At 46.9% G+C, this 17,028-nt stretch overlaps 1 protein-coding gene across 1 annotated transcript in view; it reads left to right on the plus strand.

The window, feature by feature from the left end:
• The window catches only part of CECR2 (CECR2 histone acetyl-lysine reader), a 96,757-nt gene extending 80,296 nt beyond the window's left edge, over positions 1–16,461 (plus strand). Inside the window, exons 14-19 of the mRNA XM_077340081.1 lie at positions 318–727; positions 1,846–1,974; positions 3,400–4,222; positions 6,987–8,400; positions 9,093–9,198; positions 9,526–16,461. Of these exons, the coding sequence (XP_077196196.1) occupies positions 318–727; positions 1,846–1,974; positions 3,400–4,222; positions 6,987–8,400; positions 9,093–9,198; positions 9,526–9,531 (2,888 nt within the window). The 3' untranslated portion in view covers positions 9,532–16,461. The remainder of the gene's footprint in view (positions 1–317; positions 728–1,845; positions 1,975–3,399; positions 4,223–6,986; positions 8,401–9,092; positions 9,199–9,525) is intronic.
• The last annotated feature ends 567 nt before the right edge of the window (positions 16,462–17,028 follow it).

Below are 17,028 nucleotides of genomic sequence, written 5' to 3' on the forward strand. Positions count from 1 at the left end.
CCTAGAAAGTAAAGCAGGTGGCAGGATCAGAAAAATATGAGAGGAGCCCACTTGATCAGACCGATGATCCCTCTAGTCTAGCCTCTCTCAACCTTTTGACCATAGAGTAGCCCCGGAAGTGATGTCAGCTTTTTTTGAGGAGCCCCAGAAGTGATGTCAGCTGGCCACGCATCTTGATTTTAAGCAAAAAATAATCCTCTAACAGTAAGCAGAGTCTGGTATTTGAATGTAGGCCCAAACAGAAGAAAAGGTATGGATGTTCAAAATGCCTGAGGCCTAGGAAACCCATTTCTCTCAATGTTGTTCTTTAAACACAGAATACACTAAAATGGCTTACAACTTGGAAAGATGTTTTCACCGGGCAATGATGAAGCACTTCCCTGGAGAAGATGGAGACACAGATGACGAGTTCTGGATCAGAGAAGATGGGAAGCGGGAGAAAAGAAGCCGTCGGACCATACGCTCCAGTGTTTGGACACGATCCAAGGACTCCGAAGGGCCTGGCAGGAGACAGCAGCTTCTGCAGAATGGGGGGAAACTTCCGCCTCACAGGGCGAAACATCGAGTCCCCAGTTCTTCATCTTCCTCCTTGTCCTCCTCTGTGGATGATCCAAGTAGTAGTTCGATGCCACCCGCAGGGGAGGGGGCCTCTTCCAACGGCCGAGGCTTCCTGCAGTCACACCACTATGGTGGAATGCCCAGCCACGTATCTCATCCTGGGCAGATGGTAAATACTGGTCTACTGGGTCAATATGGGGGGAAAAACATGATGGCAGAAATTGCATCCAAATCCCAACAGTATTGACAAGACATTCAAGCCCCTCTTTCCTTTGTTATACCCTACTTGATGTTGTAATAATAATAACAGATCTAATAATAATAACAACAACAGCAACAACAATAATAATCTTTGTTTCCTTCCCTCATTATTATCTTCTTGCTGGAGTTCACATCACACTTAGAAAAAAATAAATGCACTTGTTGGAAGAAAAAATCCTCTGAAACTATTCAGTTTAAACACCATTTTTTAAAATTTTATTTTAATAGACATAGAAAGTATAAAATAACAGTGACCTCAAGGGTACTGTGTGGAAAAAAGAAAAACGAAAAACCAGTTAACAACCACAAAACAAACACAATATGATTAACTAAATACACAAACTAACATATTTACATAACTAACTCCCAAACATTGCTATTTAAAGATTTTTTTCTTGTATTCTGTAACATTTTTCCAAACTAAATCAAATTCCTTCCTTTGACACCATTTTAATATAACCAATAAAAACTCCATTGGTCCATAGTATTCCAAAGACATTAATGTCAGATTTTGAAAGTGATAGAAAGCTCATTTAGGCCACCCGTCTGCCAGAAAGGCCAAGCCTCTTAAGCTTACATGCTGGCAGGGGCTCATGGGAATTGTAGTCCATGGACATCTGGAGAGCCACAGTTTGACCACCCCTGCACTAGATCATTGATCAATCTGTGGCTTGGAAGTCAGATCTGGCTCCATGACATGTTGCCTGTGGCTCTTCTGAGCATTGTTTCCAGTGTGACACCTGCCCCATTTCAGGAAAGTGGCAGAGCAGCTGGTGGCTAACTGCTGGTTCTGCTGATGGTAAACATTATCAGCTTCTCGTGAGTGCTGTTCTTCAGCTGGCAGCCACAGGTGTTCATTATACCTGGATCGAGCCCTTGCAATATGTTTTAAGAGAGAAACAACTGGAAAGGTTGAGGAGCAGCTAGATATGTTTATTTTTTAAAGTAAAAACAGGTGCCATGTAGCAGATTGAAAAGTTCTGTTTCCTACCAAGCCTCATATATGATATCTGTTCTCCTGTCCAGAGACCAGCAGTGCCAGGACCGTTTGGCTCTCTGCATGGGTCTGATCCTGCAAAACCATATGGATCGCCACGAGTACCAGAACCACACCCTGGAGAGCCAAGTCAGCAGCACCAGCACTTTGTCATGCAGGTAAGAAACATGCTCTGGAATGAAACGCCAACTGTTTCTGGAAGGATGACAAGTGAACCACAAGTAAGGAGGCCCACTTGCTTAAGGACGAATAACAACATTTATGGTTTTATTTTAAGTTCTGTGCCTGCAGGTCTTTGGGTGTGTGTCCGGCCATTAATTTTCATTTCCCCCCACACACCTGATAAGTATGATAAAGATTTTGTCTGGTGTGAGGAAAACAGGCCAGTAAAACAATCTGAGCTGTATTTATTGCTCAGTTACTTATGCATCTTTACTCTAATTAGGGCTACTAATGACCCCTCCCCACCTATATGTAACGCTTAGGGAAATCTATCAGTATTTCTGAAGAAGTGTGCATATACGCATGCTAATTCTTGCGTATTCCCTGAATTGAATTTTGTTAGTCTTGAAGGTGCCACTGGACTCAAACCTATTTCCCACATCTGCTGGTTAAGTCTAGTATTATGGTGCTAATTTACTACAATTCACAGTTCTTAACAGCTGCAATAATCCAATCCTAGCTATAATTGGCCAGTTATTTATGCATCTTGACTCTTAACTAGCCCTTCTTAGCAACTAACCCCCCCCCCCACCACCTATATGCAATGGTTGAGGAAGTCCTGTTCATCTTTGTGGCTTCTGTGCAGCCCCACATGGGACTGCACAGTTGCAGGCAAGCCACAGAAAAGATTTCCAAAGCTTTCTAATAGACTGGGAGTGTTCCTCCTCCCTCTGGTATCTTCCCACCCAAACAATAACATGGCCAGGAGAAGGGGTGCTCCCGATCTCCTTTGGCTGCCACAGGGGGAGGATCTCCACTGAGGGAACTTTTTTCTCGCAAAATTGCCCCTCTCCCTTTTCCCCCATTAATACTGATTCGGAAGAAAAAATGAACTGTGTTTAAAAAGAAATGTTTCTCGATTTACCTCACGATCAGCCAACTGGTAAATGACCATTCCCTCTCCATGCTGAGGTGTGGTGCACAGAACCCCGGACACAGTGGTTCTATTCAATGGCTTTGGTCAGTTGCCAGCCTAAATAACCATGCCAGCCTGTATAAAGGCACATTCCCACCCCTCGACTTCATCTGCCCTGAGGGAGAAAACTCGAGAACCTCTGATTCAGTGGCTCCAGCAAACCAACCTCGACTTCAGGTCAAAAACACCTACTAGGATTAGAAATATTCTTAAAAGTTTTAGTGCAGAGATCTGAGATACTCCTCAATGTATAACATTCATGCAGTACGTATTACTGAAGACATTCTCAAGCGCACATAATTGTAATCTGTTCTTTCCTATTGGGAGATGGTTCAGCGTCAGCTGATTCTAGGTTCTTGCAGCACTATTTCCCCATTCTGTAATTTTGTCCTTTGCAGTAATGTAAATAAGACCCTACCTTCTTTGCCTCCGTTTCTTTCTTCAGCCTACCGTTGGACTGAATGATCCCAGAGGGCATCGGCTTCCCACTCCAGAAAAGCAGGTGTGTGCAGGGCCAATGCCTGTCTCCACAATGGGACCACAGCCCGGATCCCTGCAGCTTGGCCGGATGAGTGGCCCTCCCACAGACGCCAGCATGTACTCCCCTGCACAGTTCCAGCAAGGATTTCTTTCTCCTCGGCACAATGAACCTCCTATGAGACAACCAGAGACCTCAGAGCTTCCTCCCAGCCATATGTACAGACCTTTTAAGTACCTAAACCGAGCACATCCAGCTGTGTGGAATGGAAGCCACGAGGCCTCAAACCAGATGCCCCTGGGGGTGGACAAGAAGCTTCCCATGGGCCCGCGTCACCCTTTGCCGCCTCGTGCTCTGAGTCACATGATGGACCCTCGGGCTCTGAGGCCGCCCCTGCCACCCAATCAGTGGACTGAGCAATCCAATTTCCTACCTCATGGAGTCCCGCCCTCAGGATATATCCGGCAGCCAGGAAAAGCCCCTGGTCAGAGATTGCAGCAGCAGCTACCAGCCTCCTTGTTTGGGCCTCCCCCTCAAGTGCAGAGAGGAGGCCAGGGTGGGGATTCCATGATGGACAGTCCAGAAATGATTGCCATGCAGCAGCTGTCCTCCCGGGTATGCCCGCCTGGTGTGCCTTACCATCCCCGCCAGCCTCCTCCGCCACACTTGCCTGGACCCTTCCCACAGCTGGCCCGAGTGGCGTCTGCCAACGTTCAGCCTCCAAAGCCAACTTTAGGGAACGGGAACTCTCAGGATGGCAGCCGGACAATGGATCCCGAGAACAACAGAGGTAATGTATGTCCTTGCTTTGTTAAGGCAAAAACATGACTGCTATGTAAGCTGAGTGACTCATTTAGGTCCAGTTTAGTTTATTTATTTATTATTTTATTTATTTATTGTATTTCTGTACCGCCCTCCCCGAAGGCTCAGGGCGGTTCACAGGAAACAACAAAATAGTACAGGTAGCATCATTCAAGTAACAGTAAGGTGGTAACAACAACGATAACATTTACATAATAACAATAACAACAATGACATTAAAGGAAGGTGAAACTGCAACTGCAAGAGCCTTAGCTCAACTCGTACTGAGACCCAGGGGTTGGGTGGATTTATTTACAGTCATGGTAGGAGGGGAGGGCTTGGGGGCCAATGGGAAGCGATGGACAGGTCGACCTCAACCAAATGCCCGGTGGAGGAGCTCCCTTTTGCAGGCCCTGCGGAACTGTTTTGGTTCTGTCAGGAACCACAGTTCATTCGTACTTTGCTTGACATTTCCCACAATCACTTGAGCCATTTTACCATGTATAGATTTTGATTTACCATGATCATAATACACATCTATGGTATGTGTGAAATGAGGTGGCCCTACAATGGGCAAGATGGGCTTGACTGCCTCAAATAATGGATTTTATTTGGTACCTTTAAGGTAGCAGAGAAAGAGATGGATCTGAAACTATGTACTAGGAGATTGTTCTGGTCACAGTCAGGCCTATGCATGTCATTTCAGACTGGAAGCTCTGCTTAGGCATGACTATGAATCATACCTGTCCTGGTTGCACACGCACTGTAGACAGAGAGAGGTACTTTCTAGCCAACAGAGTTTGTCAAAGTACCTTTCCACAGCGTGCGTTAGGCAAAACTTATGGCTACAGGTCCGAGGGGAAATCCAGGAGCAGAGTTCTAGAGCACAGGGGTCAAAGATGAGGAAACCAGTCCAAAGTACAGGCTGCAAGGTCAATAACTAACAGATGCGTAGTTAAGTTTGTTGTTTTTAAACATCACACTAAGCACCTGAGCCCTGCTCCTGCAAACAACTCGTCCTCATAGTCGATGTGGAGCCAGTGCTGTGCTGTGCTGTGCTGCTAGTCGGGCACTGTACCTTCAGTCTTACACTTCCCTCATCTTCTTCCTATGACATTCCCAAGGCTCTAGTGGCAGAGAGGAGGTGAACTGACCAGCAGATGACTTTCTATTGCCAACTCAGTGCTGAGGGGCCACTGTGCTGGTACCTGCCTGCAGATCTATGTCTAGGCTATGTCTCCTCCTGCAGTGTCTCTCTTACTGGCTGTGGGTCTGGGCCAGGTCTTGTGGCTGCCTCAGAGGAATCCTCTGCATCACTGGGCTCTGCTGGAGCTGGCTGGTCCATAACAGTACCCCCTTGTTGTTGTTTTTGTTTTTGTTTAGATTTATTGGCTGCCCATCCCTGAATACAACAGCAAAACTTGTACAAAGTAGATATAAAAGAGCAATACATTTAGCTAATAGAATGCTGATTCTGGCCACGCAGGCTAGAGAAATTCTGTCATTGGTATTATATCAGTCTTCAGAAGGTAGGAAGTTGGAGAGGAAGGGCAGGGGCCCTTCCTGATGTCATACTGTGTGTCACAGTCAGAGTAGTTCAGCAGTGGAATAGGCTGCCTAAGGAGGTGGTGAGGATAGAAGGAAAAGGAAAATGCATATTTAATGCTTGAAGGCAGCTGATGATAGGATTCTTGCCTTGAGCCACTTCCTAAATCCTTGTTTAGATGTACATCACAAGAATACCACTGCTTTGGCGTACAAAGTGTGCATAAAGATTGCTTCAGCCAAAGCTGTTTCAACTCCCATTTTGATGGGACTCTAGTACATCCTGCTAACTTTTGAAATTCCTGCTCCATTCATCTATCCCACTCCATTCGTAACTGTAGCTTGTGAAATTAACTGTTAATGGGGGTCCCAGATGCCTGGTGCAAACACAGTGTGAACTAGGGTTTAGGAACTGGAACTCAGAGCTGAGGGACCATATATTTCCTCCCCTGCCTGCCCTCTTATAACCTTCCCCTGTGCCTTTTCCCCCTGGTTCAGTGATGTGTTTAACCATTGTTAACCATACGTCATGTGAGCATGGGCACATTCCCCCTGTCCATAAATTTTTTTTTATATTGTATCTGTACACTGGGCCTTAGTATTGGATTCCTGGCATTCTAGAGAAGCACTTTAAAAAGCAGGAAATGAGATCTTAAATCGATTACTCAAAAAAGGAGATGTGAAGTCTTAAATACAGCCTTTTTCAACTTCTGTACCATTGAGAAACCCCTGAAACATTCTTCAGGCTTTGCGAAACTCCAGAAATGGCGCAATCATGCAGAATTGGTTGGGAAGCATAACTCTTTACACACCCATCTGGGCCCCTTCCCGCCCCCTCCAGGCCCACTGTCGGCCATTTTGGGCAGGGGGGGAGAGGAGGTTGTCATTATGACCATATATGGTCATATCACCTGATAAATGTTTAAATATTTTTAAAATGCATTAAAAAAATTTTTTAAATGCATTAAAATATATATTAAAAATTAATTAACTCCCCCCCCCCCCCCCCCAATTCGGGAAATCCTTCCAGGGCCATCAAGAAACCTCATGGTTTCATGAAACCCTGGTTGAGAAAGCCTTTCTTAATATAACTTTGGGGGGGGGGGTGGCAGGGTTGTGAGTTTCTGTGATGAACAGGACTTGGAACTGTTTGTTTTCCCCATGTGTGACTAAACAAAAGCCGTCTGGTTTGTCTTCCATTTGCACAGTGGACCCTCCATCAGGAGTGGAAGAGAAAACTCCGTGTGTTGGCCTTCCAGAAGGGACATATCCCAAGCTGCTACCTCATTCCAAGTCCCCTTTGCAAACAGATTTTTCCAGACCGAGCGTGGCGCAAGAAGGGGACGGAAATGATTCTGGAACGAAGAATGACCCAAAAGCAATGCAGAACAAGAGCACGTGGTCAGCGGAGGGGAGCTACATTAGCCCAGAGGCCCAGGGGTGTTCCAGGGACATTTCAACAGCATCAGAAAGAGGGTCTGCACCCCAGAAAGGTGCCTCAGTGGCCGAAGGGCCATCCAGTGTATCGGAAGGGAAAGCAGTACCTGCTAATTTCTTGGAGAAGCCCCATTGCGTTGGGGGGAAAAACCTGCTGGAAGCAACGGTGCCTTGCATGGGACAGAGTACTGGTGCTCCTGCTGGTCTGGACGGCAATCCAGGGGGAGGTGGCACTGCCCAGTTTGGCCCTCTCTACATGCACAGTTTGGAGTATCCAAATTCAGCTACGCGTTACCACATCAATTCAGGACTGCAGGGGTTCAATCCTATGATGGGAGGAAAGCCCCCACCCGTGTCCCACGCTCAACATTTTCCTCCTCGGGGCTTTCAGCCCAATAACAGCTCCCCCGGCGTCTTCCCTCGCTATCGTCCTCACCAGGGAGTGCCCTATCCGTACCAGCCTCAGCCCCCGCCTTCCTATCACCACTACCAGCAGCCTCCTTATTACGCTTGCCCACAGGGTTACTCCGAGTGGCAGAGACCTTTCCCTCCCCAGTCCAGTCCGACTGGCCATCCGCCTACCCAGCCACCTCTGGCCAGGCCCCCTTTCTCTGACAGAGGGGCCATAGGCGGTGGCATGCAGGGCTGTGAGGTGGTCAGCGCCGCTTTGTCTTCCCCAAACCGAATGGATATGGCCAGCTCCAAAGAGGTTCCAAGCAGTGGCCCAGAGCTGCCCCCAGAGGCTGAGAAGCCAGAGGAGTCCCAGGAGAGGCCGGAGAGTCCCAAAGAGTTTCTGGATTTGGACAACCATAACGCGGCTGCCAAGAGACAGAGAACAGTGGCCACGGGAGAGTATCTCTATGGCTCTCCCACTCCCCCCATGAGGTCTGGGATTGGATTCGGCCCATCCGCTTTCCCGCCCCACAGCGTCATGTTGCAGGCGGGGCCTCCTTATGCATCGCGGCATCCGGTCGGTCACTTCCAGCCTCGGGCTTACGGATCACCAGTGAATGCTCACTTGTCCAACCGCCCGGCGGCCAATCAAGTAAACGGTCTTGCTCACGACGGACCTCTGTACCGCTGCCAAGAGGAAAACGTGGGACACTTTCAGGCCTTAATGATGGAGCAGACGGGACGTGGAAGTGGCATGGGGGGACTGTCCCCAGATCTGTATAGACCACCAGGGTAAGACGGTTCTCCATGGGACAGGGTGGTGGGCAATGCTCAATGGTGATCACAAAGATGAGAATCCAGAGAGTTGCCTATAATGATGTCAGACTAGTACCATCTGTGGCAGAGCTTCACAGTAACCTTATAGGGGCAGGAAAAGCAGATCTGATGAATCGCTTGCTATAATACATAGTCATTGTTTCATTTTGAGGAACTTCATCCGTGAAGTTTCTTGTTTGCATGGCTTGGGCGGCGGGGAGACTGTTCAATTACTTCAGTAAGTTAAGAGTTGAAGAAGAAGAGTTTGATTCTCATATGTCGCTTTTCTCTACCCAAAGGAGTCTCAAAGTGGCTTACAATTGCCTTCCCTTTCCTCTCCCCACAACAGGCACCCTGTGAGGGCGGTGGGGCTGAGAGAGGCTAAAGTTTGCTTACAATGGTAAATTAGTTAGTTTTATCCGCTTTTATTCCCCTGTCCCTGCATTTACCAGAAAATACCTCTCATATGGAAAAGATTGTTGATGCTCAGCATAGTCAAGAGGAAGAAAGCATGACCATATGAATACTATATAAGCAATGACCAAGCATAGAATTTATCCATCTGCACCAAATAGGGGGGTGTCAGTGCAAGAATGTTGGGCTGTGCATGTATTCATTAAAAGGTACTTGGTTGCTGAAGTAACTTTCTCTGTTGTGTGTGATTCCAGAATGCACATGCACCAGCCCCAATCCCCATTCCCAAAGGTGCCTCCAGCTACCCTACCCCGAGAAGAACGACCACCACAAAAACCATCAGCATTGCCACTGGATCAAGTAAGTGCCTGTAAAGAACAGAATTCAGGACTAAGGCAAGACTTAAAATGTAGGCGGCAGCTGAGTAAACCTGTTGTTACCCACTCTACCAAGCAATTGCTCTTAGTAAATGCAAATTGACTGTTTGACGAACCGTTCCAGGGAAAGAAGAAATAATTTCTGTCCAAGGCTGGTCAACTAGCTGTTATATGTTTAACGTTCAAAGTGAATGACATTGTTTCTTTGTTCAGCATGGGCTTTTGTTGGCCTCTTTGTGCTTTCTCTTTATGAAAATGCCTTTTGAGATAAATAACAGACGCCCTTTCCCCTCCCTTTCTCTTTTCCCAGAGCTAGTCCACGGATGGAAGAATTCAAAGGAGACAAGAGCCACATGCAACTAGATAAGGGCAAAGAGGGACATCCTTCCTACCCTCCCTTCCTTCCCCAGCAGCATGTAGCCTCAAGAGTCTGGTGGAGCCTGGAGCTTTGGCGGCTCACTGTTAACGTGGAATTGTCCTGGGCCAGAGACAAACGTGGCCATTCACAGTGACACAGAGAGAGCATCTCAGACGAGTGACTTGTTTCTGACCAGAGACTTCGGCTTCATTCAGGGTTTTTAAAGGGCTCTGTGTGAGGGACTTGAAACTTTCATAAACTGCTAAAACTCAGGTATATTTTTCAGGGTGAAAAAAAAAACAGGAGACTGTGGATAGTACTTGTATTACTATATGTGTTTGGAGCGGAATCCAGTTTACAGAATTTTTTTAACCTGTTGCCTTTTTTGTTGGTGAATGTATTGTACGTTATCAGGGGAGGGGGAGGCCCAGAATGTAGCAAGCAAAGCACTGGGATGATCCTGGACTGTTTACAATCATGGCGCCCTGAAACCATTTGAGAGAGAGTGAATGGGGGGGACAATGGAGACGCTTTGGGACTTCTGAAAATCTGCACACACACCCGTTTGTAGTTTGGGTCTGGGACACTGTCTGGTAACTGATCACAGAAATTGCTCAGGAATTACCATGATGCTCTCCTCTCCTGTTCATACGTCGCATGCACTACCGTTCCCGGCCAACATAGGAACAAGGAAATCAGAAATTTCTGGGAACCCTGTGGGATTGCAGCAGGTGTCACTTTGAGTGTGGTATTCTTCCTTCATTCTCCCCACCCCACATACTTAAAAAAAGAAAAAAACTGAAACCAGTATAGCTTGCATGTTGGGACAGGAGACATTCTCATGGAATTCCAACTACCAGCCTAAAGAGAAAAACCAGCCTAAGAGAAAAAGCATAAGAATGTTGAGCTAATTGTTCCTGGTGTAATTTGTTTCTTATGTTCCTATGAAAACAAGGCAGACATGGCTGATGTTTAGGGAGAAGGATCCTGTCTGGTGTGGGTAGGATGAAGGGAGGCTTTTGGAGCAGGAGATAACATTTCATCTCGCCAACAAGTCAAGCAAGTATGTTAAGAAAGAGGAAAAGGAAAATGAGAGATTAATGCATACTGTATATTTCCATCTGACAGCTCAGAAAACTGGGATTCTGTTCTAGCCTTTCCTAGTAGGGATCATGACTTTAAATTTTGATAGCATTGCAAAAGCAATATTTGCCCACCGTATTGTCTATGCTGAATCAGCTGGGGATGATGTTACATGTTTTGGCAGGTCTTCTTGAAGTTAACTAGAAAGGGGGAATCACATTGCTTGGATTAAGTCAGTCTGTGGTTCCAGACAAACCTGGATACACATTCGGTAGGAGCACTGAACACCTTTCCCAAACACGCCTCTCTTGTGCTATTCTGATACTATAATATTCACTTGCTGCTTAATTTACATCTGCGGTGAGGTTAGGAATAGCCTAAGTTCAGAGTGTTACTTCTCCCTTTTCCTCCCCAGCTCTTCTCGTTGTAAGTAGAAATTAATTGGATGGGGAAGGTCCTGGGCTTGTTTGCGATTCTCTGTTCAGTTCTGCCTGCAGTGCCAGGAATGGGGGAAGCAGCGTGTGAGGGCCTGAGCCCAAACTCTGCTCCCCAGCTTCACTGTTTGGCCAACAGCAGGACCCAAGTAAAAAGTGATCAGGCCTGCAGTTAACATGTCTACTGGCTAGTACTATTAAACAAGTGCAGCTTGGATAGGTAGCATTCCTGTGTTATATGCTGTCCTTATGTCCACTATGGACATGATTTTTACCTGGGCAGGTATGGAAAGAAACAGGTTTGAAATAATATTAAAGAATGTCCTCTGTACAAAATACGCATGCATTCTCCCCCCCCCCTCCGATATTAGTAGTTTTGGCAATTTCTCAGAAGTTTATTCCAGAGCAACAGCCTGCAATTTCACAGCCGTATTAATTTGCTGGAAGGCCCACGGGAGTCCCACCTGTGTTTTTAAAATAACACTAGAGGGCCCTGTGGTGGTCCTGCTCTTCCCCTCCATTTCTTCCTCCTGGCTTTTGTCCAATGGCCTTGCATGCCGCACTAGAGAAATATTGCCATTCCTTGTATCAAATGTGTTCTCACTTGGGGGAGGAGATACCAGACTTTCCGCCATCCCAGTCTGCGAAGCAGGAAGTCCTGTGCTGCCACAGAGATTAAGCACTTCATTGCAGGAAATACTTTGAAAGCGAAGACCCCGTTTGGTCCAAACCAGGAAGCAGGTTCTTGCCTGCGACAGCTGCTGCTGCTATTTGCCTGTTAAGGAAAGACTGAGTCATCAGAAACATGTGTCTGTTTGGCCTCAAGTTACCTGTAAATGTGGGAGTGGCCACTGGGCAGGTGTTGAGATAGACTGTTTTTCATTGATGGAAGCACATGCTATTTCCTAGTTCCTGCTTACAGTTACCGCATCAGTGGTTGAACTTTGGCGCGCGAGCTCTTTGAGTGCTTTTCTCCTGGCTGGGCTTTTGAAACTCGTGCTTACAGTAACAAAGGTGCCATCGGAAGCAGTGATCTTCCTGCTTCTCCCCATCTGTATCTAGAAAACAGAGGTGGTGCCGCTCTAGCCTGTAGGAAGTCTGCCTCTCTGTGCAGAAAGGACCTCCCCACCCCGCCCCGCCCTTCTGGCTTTCCCCTTCCAATCAGCAAGAGAGAAAACATTCTGTCCTCTTTGCCCCCAGGACCAAATTAGTAGCACCGAGAACTAAGGGGAAAGCCCGAGAACTAAGGGGAAAGCCCGAGTGGTGAAATGTTAATCATGTAAACACTGAGCCGGGGGGGGGGGGGGGGGAGGTGTTCTCTGCCATGAAAATTGCCGGAGACTAGTAGAAGTTTTAAACAAAGACACCCACTGCCAATTGTCAGCAATTGCCAACAGCGGTAATTAAATCTCTTAGCTGCATAAATAGTTTTATCCCTGGCGGTCTCTTGACACCAGCGGTCTGTGATGCTCTAGCAGAACAGTTATTGCTGCCAGTGGGTATTGCTACAGCGCTGGCTCATGTAAAATACTTCTTACAGCAGTAAAGCAGCAAGATTTTAGTGATATGCCATCAGCACATCTCCTAGTGAAAACTGTTTTCCCCTTTTATGGGCCTGAGTGTCTTTCTAGATCAGAGCTGTGTTGCTGTATCGGAGCAAGGAGAAACTGGTTCTCTCTGTCTGGCACATTCAGTAGCTGGTGTTTCAGTAAATGCTGTGGAGGGTTCTTGGTATTTTCTCTCTTCAGTTACATTCCTGTGCAGCCTTCTTTGGGGCAGAGTTTGGGCAGTGTTGCAGCTACCTAAACGTTAGTCAAATTCTTCCTCTGTGAAGCAGAGACTAGAGGTACTCAGCCTTGTTCTAGAAGCAAAAAAAACAAGCAAATCTTTGTTTTTATTGGGGGGGGGGGAGAAAGAACTGAAGTCTTCTACTGACAGCCCTGTTCTTTTCTCAGTGAGAAGAGTCTTAGTTGGCTTTGACTTTATTTCAGCATGGCGTTTTCTGATAAACTGGCAGACCTCTGATTAAGGGCTTCCCCCCCAATGTGAATGTTCGTATTCAAACGTTTCCCCTTGGGAGACTCAGCTCCCTGTCCGTTCTTCCTTTCCCAACGGCCAGGCTTGCTCTATCTTGAACTGCTATTCCTTCCGCAAGGCTGTTTCAACACAGCCTGCGCTCCTGCCATACAGATCCATGACAGGCGGTTGTGCTCACAGGAGGATGTGTGTTTTCCACCTGTGCAGGAATGTAGGTCTAGAAAGAGTTGCTGAGAGGGTGGATCAGTTTGCCCTCTTGATAACAATGAATTGCAGTAGTATATTATTCTAAGTAACTTCAAGCCACTGTTTACTGACTACATCAGCCACTCTGTGTAATACGTAGAAAAGAGCTTCACTGTATGACGGAGAGCACGAATGCTTTCTTTACTGATAAAATACGGTTTGGTTGTGACATTAATTTTTCCCATACTCTCATTTAAGGCCTGACTTATAGATGATGCTGTGGGACAAAGGCACTTCCTTCTGGGCCTTTGCATTCGTTTGTCATGTAAACGGGGCTCCCACCCATGTAAAGCATCTGTGCGTGCTTAGATAGCATGCCAGAGGTTCACGGCCTGTGCGGGTAATTGTAGTGGCCTGCAAAGCACACCTGGCTGCTTCATATATGAGCCCCCCCCCCCAATTTACTTGAGATATGCAGGTGAAAAACCTCACAGGCCAAGTTCTCTTCTCCCATTAGCATCCCATCGAAATCAGGCCCACCTTTGCTGTGATGAGACCTTGTTGGAGTAATCCGTTGCAAGCAGGTAGGGGTAGATCATTGGAACGAAATCAAAACTAGAACCCCAAAGATGGTTGTGCTGTAAGGGACTGACAGCAAGCATTGTTACAAGAATGAACACTGTTTTTTGTGGTTAGATACAAAGTGAGAAACAGGCAGGAACCTTATCACTTCTCTTGTGCTGGACATCCGAGACATTAGGAAGCAGCAAGATTTTGGGAAGCTCCAGTCCAGTGCATGTGAGCCCTCCTCCTCCTGCCAAGCTCATGAAGAAGCCCCTCCTTCCTCCTTTCCCTTGGGGCTACTTAGGATTTTGTTGGCAGCAACCTCTGGGTGCCCCTGAGGCCCAACATTAATGCATTGTGAACAAGCCACCCCTTTTTCATGTTCTTGCAGATATTCTTGCAGATATTCTTGTTTCACAGGGGCACCAAAGAGGCCATGACTTTTTACTGTTTCTGTACACCTCCCAAGCACAGCAAATTGCAGGTTGGAGGATTTGGTGGGGGCAGTCAATGATTATGAACGAGGAGCCAAAGTTTGTATGCCCCAGGGATGGAGGTTCAGGCCAGGGCACAGAAACAGCACTAACCACCCATGAAGAAGTGAAGAGGTTCCTCCTCGTAAGCGCATGTCGGAAGAGTCGCTTGCAATTAGATGGATGTTCATTGACAAGTGTTCAGGAAGGATGAGTAATACCGTGGGAGAATATTAGCAACCGTGAACAGGGAGAATCTGGGATACAATTACTGCTAGATGCACTCAGCTGGCCCTGGTCTTGTGTTTTCTGGCATGGTTTCAATAGGATTTTAAATGGCCAAGTGGTCGTCATTAAGTACGTATTTTACTTTGACCGCATACTAGGTGCTTATTAGGGCATTGGCATGAACTGAGGAATAGCTGCAAGGTTTCTGCGGCCAGAGATCATTAGGATCCATTTAGCCCTGTTTACGTGAACCCTCTGAAATATAGGCGAGTAAAGAGTCCCGTGGGAGCAGTCCTTTGAATTTAGCAGTGACCTTACCTGGCCACAAGGTGTCACTATAGAGCCAAGAATCTCCTCCCACCAACTGTTGGCTTCACAAATACTAGAGGTGGATGTCCCAGTGTTAAGGTGCTGACTCTACCCTAAGGTGCAACAAGTGTAAATGCAGCAATAATGCTGTGTAAATGCGGCAATGCTGCTGTTTTTCAAAACAAATCAGTTCAGTACAGACTACTGCCTAACAGAATTATTAGCAATAAAACTGGTGCTTTCTCCTAGTTCTCCAGAGGTGAATAAGCAATATATTGTAGGAATCTGCAGCAGGCTTTCAATAATCCATAAGACACAGGCAGTGTAAGAAATTGTGCCCAACGCCTAGTTGGCTGCAGAGGTCATGAAGTACCTTGATTCCCTCCTCCCGGCTCCTGTGTGTTTGCGCCCTTTGTCCTCCTACTCTGTGGGCCTTTGCTGCCCGATTTGTTTACGTGGCCCTTGGGCTTTCTACAAGTAGCCAGGTGTGAGACAGCTGTTTCCAGCCAGAAGGGTAGGAAAAGCAATTAATTTTTTTTAAAAAAACTGGCAACACAAAGAGAAAATTCCTGTTTCTGGAAATAATAATTGTTTTGCGACCAAGATGATTCTCAGAAGATCACGTTTTAAATTGAAACGATGGAGCTCTGCTCATTTTTATCTTTCCCGAAATGTTTGCTGGGTGATTTGGTGGCGGGTGGGAAACGGGACTGTATCAATTGTAATTAGGTTTGTAAAGAATGTAACTGGCCTGTTTGAGGCGTCCGGAGAAGAACTGCAGAACAGTTGCAGGGCAAAGGCTGATGTTTTATTGGGCGCATTTGTGGGGGGGAGGACAGGCCTTGCAAGCTGGATCCTGGTCTTCCCAACATCCGGAGCATCTTCTGACCCACGGTGCGACACCCTCACGGCTGCAGGAAACCTCTCATCCTCCCCCCCCTCCCCCGACTGTGAAAACCACATTGACAAACTGGAACACATTCTGAGCTGCACACAGCAGCGTTTGGCTGGACAAGTACACTTCTCCTCGGATGAGATGTTGCAAGGGAGCGGGTGGGAGCCCTCCACGCCACTGCGGACTGAGCAAGTGGTGGGAAACTACTGTACGGAGAGTGCATTGGATACATAATGAGGATGATTGACCGCCTCCCTCCCCAGGTGTTCACCTCCCCCCCCCCTGCCCTGCCACGGGGGGCTCAGGTATCTCACTCCGCTGCCTTTTCCGCTGCTCCTGGAAGCCCTGGTCACTTTCCCTGCGCATGGAGCACAGCACCAGGGATCCTTTGCTCTCCTCTCTCTCGCTGCTGTGAAGAGCTGGGTCCGAATTCTCCTGGTCAATACTGGAAAGGGGAATGCTATTTATTTTTGTATTGTGTATATTTTGTCTTGGTCTACTGATTCCCTTTTGTCCCCCGAGAGCGACAGTTACCTCAATAGCTAGTTTTAATATTGTGTGTTGGGTAAATTTTTTTAAGGATCTTTTTTTTTTAAAAAAAAGAGCTTGTCCCTTGGAGATCTGTAGATTTTATTTCCATAAGAATTTGTTATTTTGTATAAAGTATGTTCTTAAAATAGCACTTTGTCCTGTAGTGTGTGTGTGTGTGTGTGTGTGTGTGTGAGAGAGAGAGAGAGAGAGAGAGCTTTGGCTTGTGTTCGAATTTGGTCTTTCTAGCCCAGCATCCTGTACTCTATCGGCCACTCTCCAGGGTCTCAAGCAGGGATCTTGCCCCACTAGGATCCAGGGATCTGGTCGATTGAAGATGGCTGGGATTTTTCACACCAAGTGTGTGCTCTGCTGCTGAGCTATTGCCCTTTTTCTGGGTGATCTTGGCCCAGTCAGTTCTCTCAGAGTTCTCTCAGCCCCACCTGCCTCACAGGGTGTCTGTTGTGGGGAGAAGACAGGAAGGGGATACCAAAAAAACAGCTCCTCTTCTTTTTCATTTGGGATTTACATCTGACCAGTGATGGGTCAGTGGTAAATTACTGCTTGGAAGCCCATTGATATCTGCCATGGGATGTTTTTATAATGCAATTTAAAAGGCCGCCCCTCTTGGCCCAGCTTTCTTATAGCAACAAGACCAGCTCCGTCCTGACCAGTTGGATGTCCTTCTCGAAGGCAGCTTTTAAAATCCTTAGTTCCA

This window comes from Paroedura picta, chromosome 5, assembly GCF_049243985.1.
Source record: "Paroedura picta isolate Pp20150507F chromosome 5, Ppicta_v3.0, whole genome shotgun sequence".
In the NCBI taxonomy this organism is placed as follows: domain Eukaryota; kingdom Metazoa; phylum Chordata; class Lepidosauria; order Squamata; family Gekkonidae; genus Paroedura; species Paroedura picta.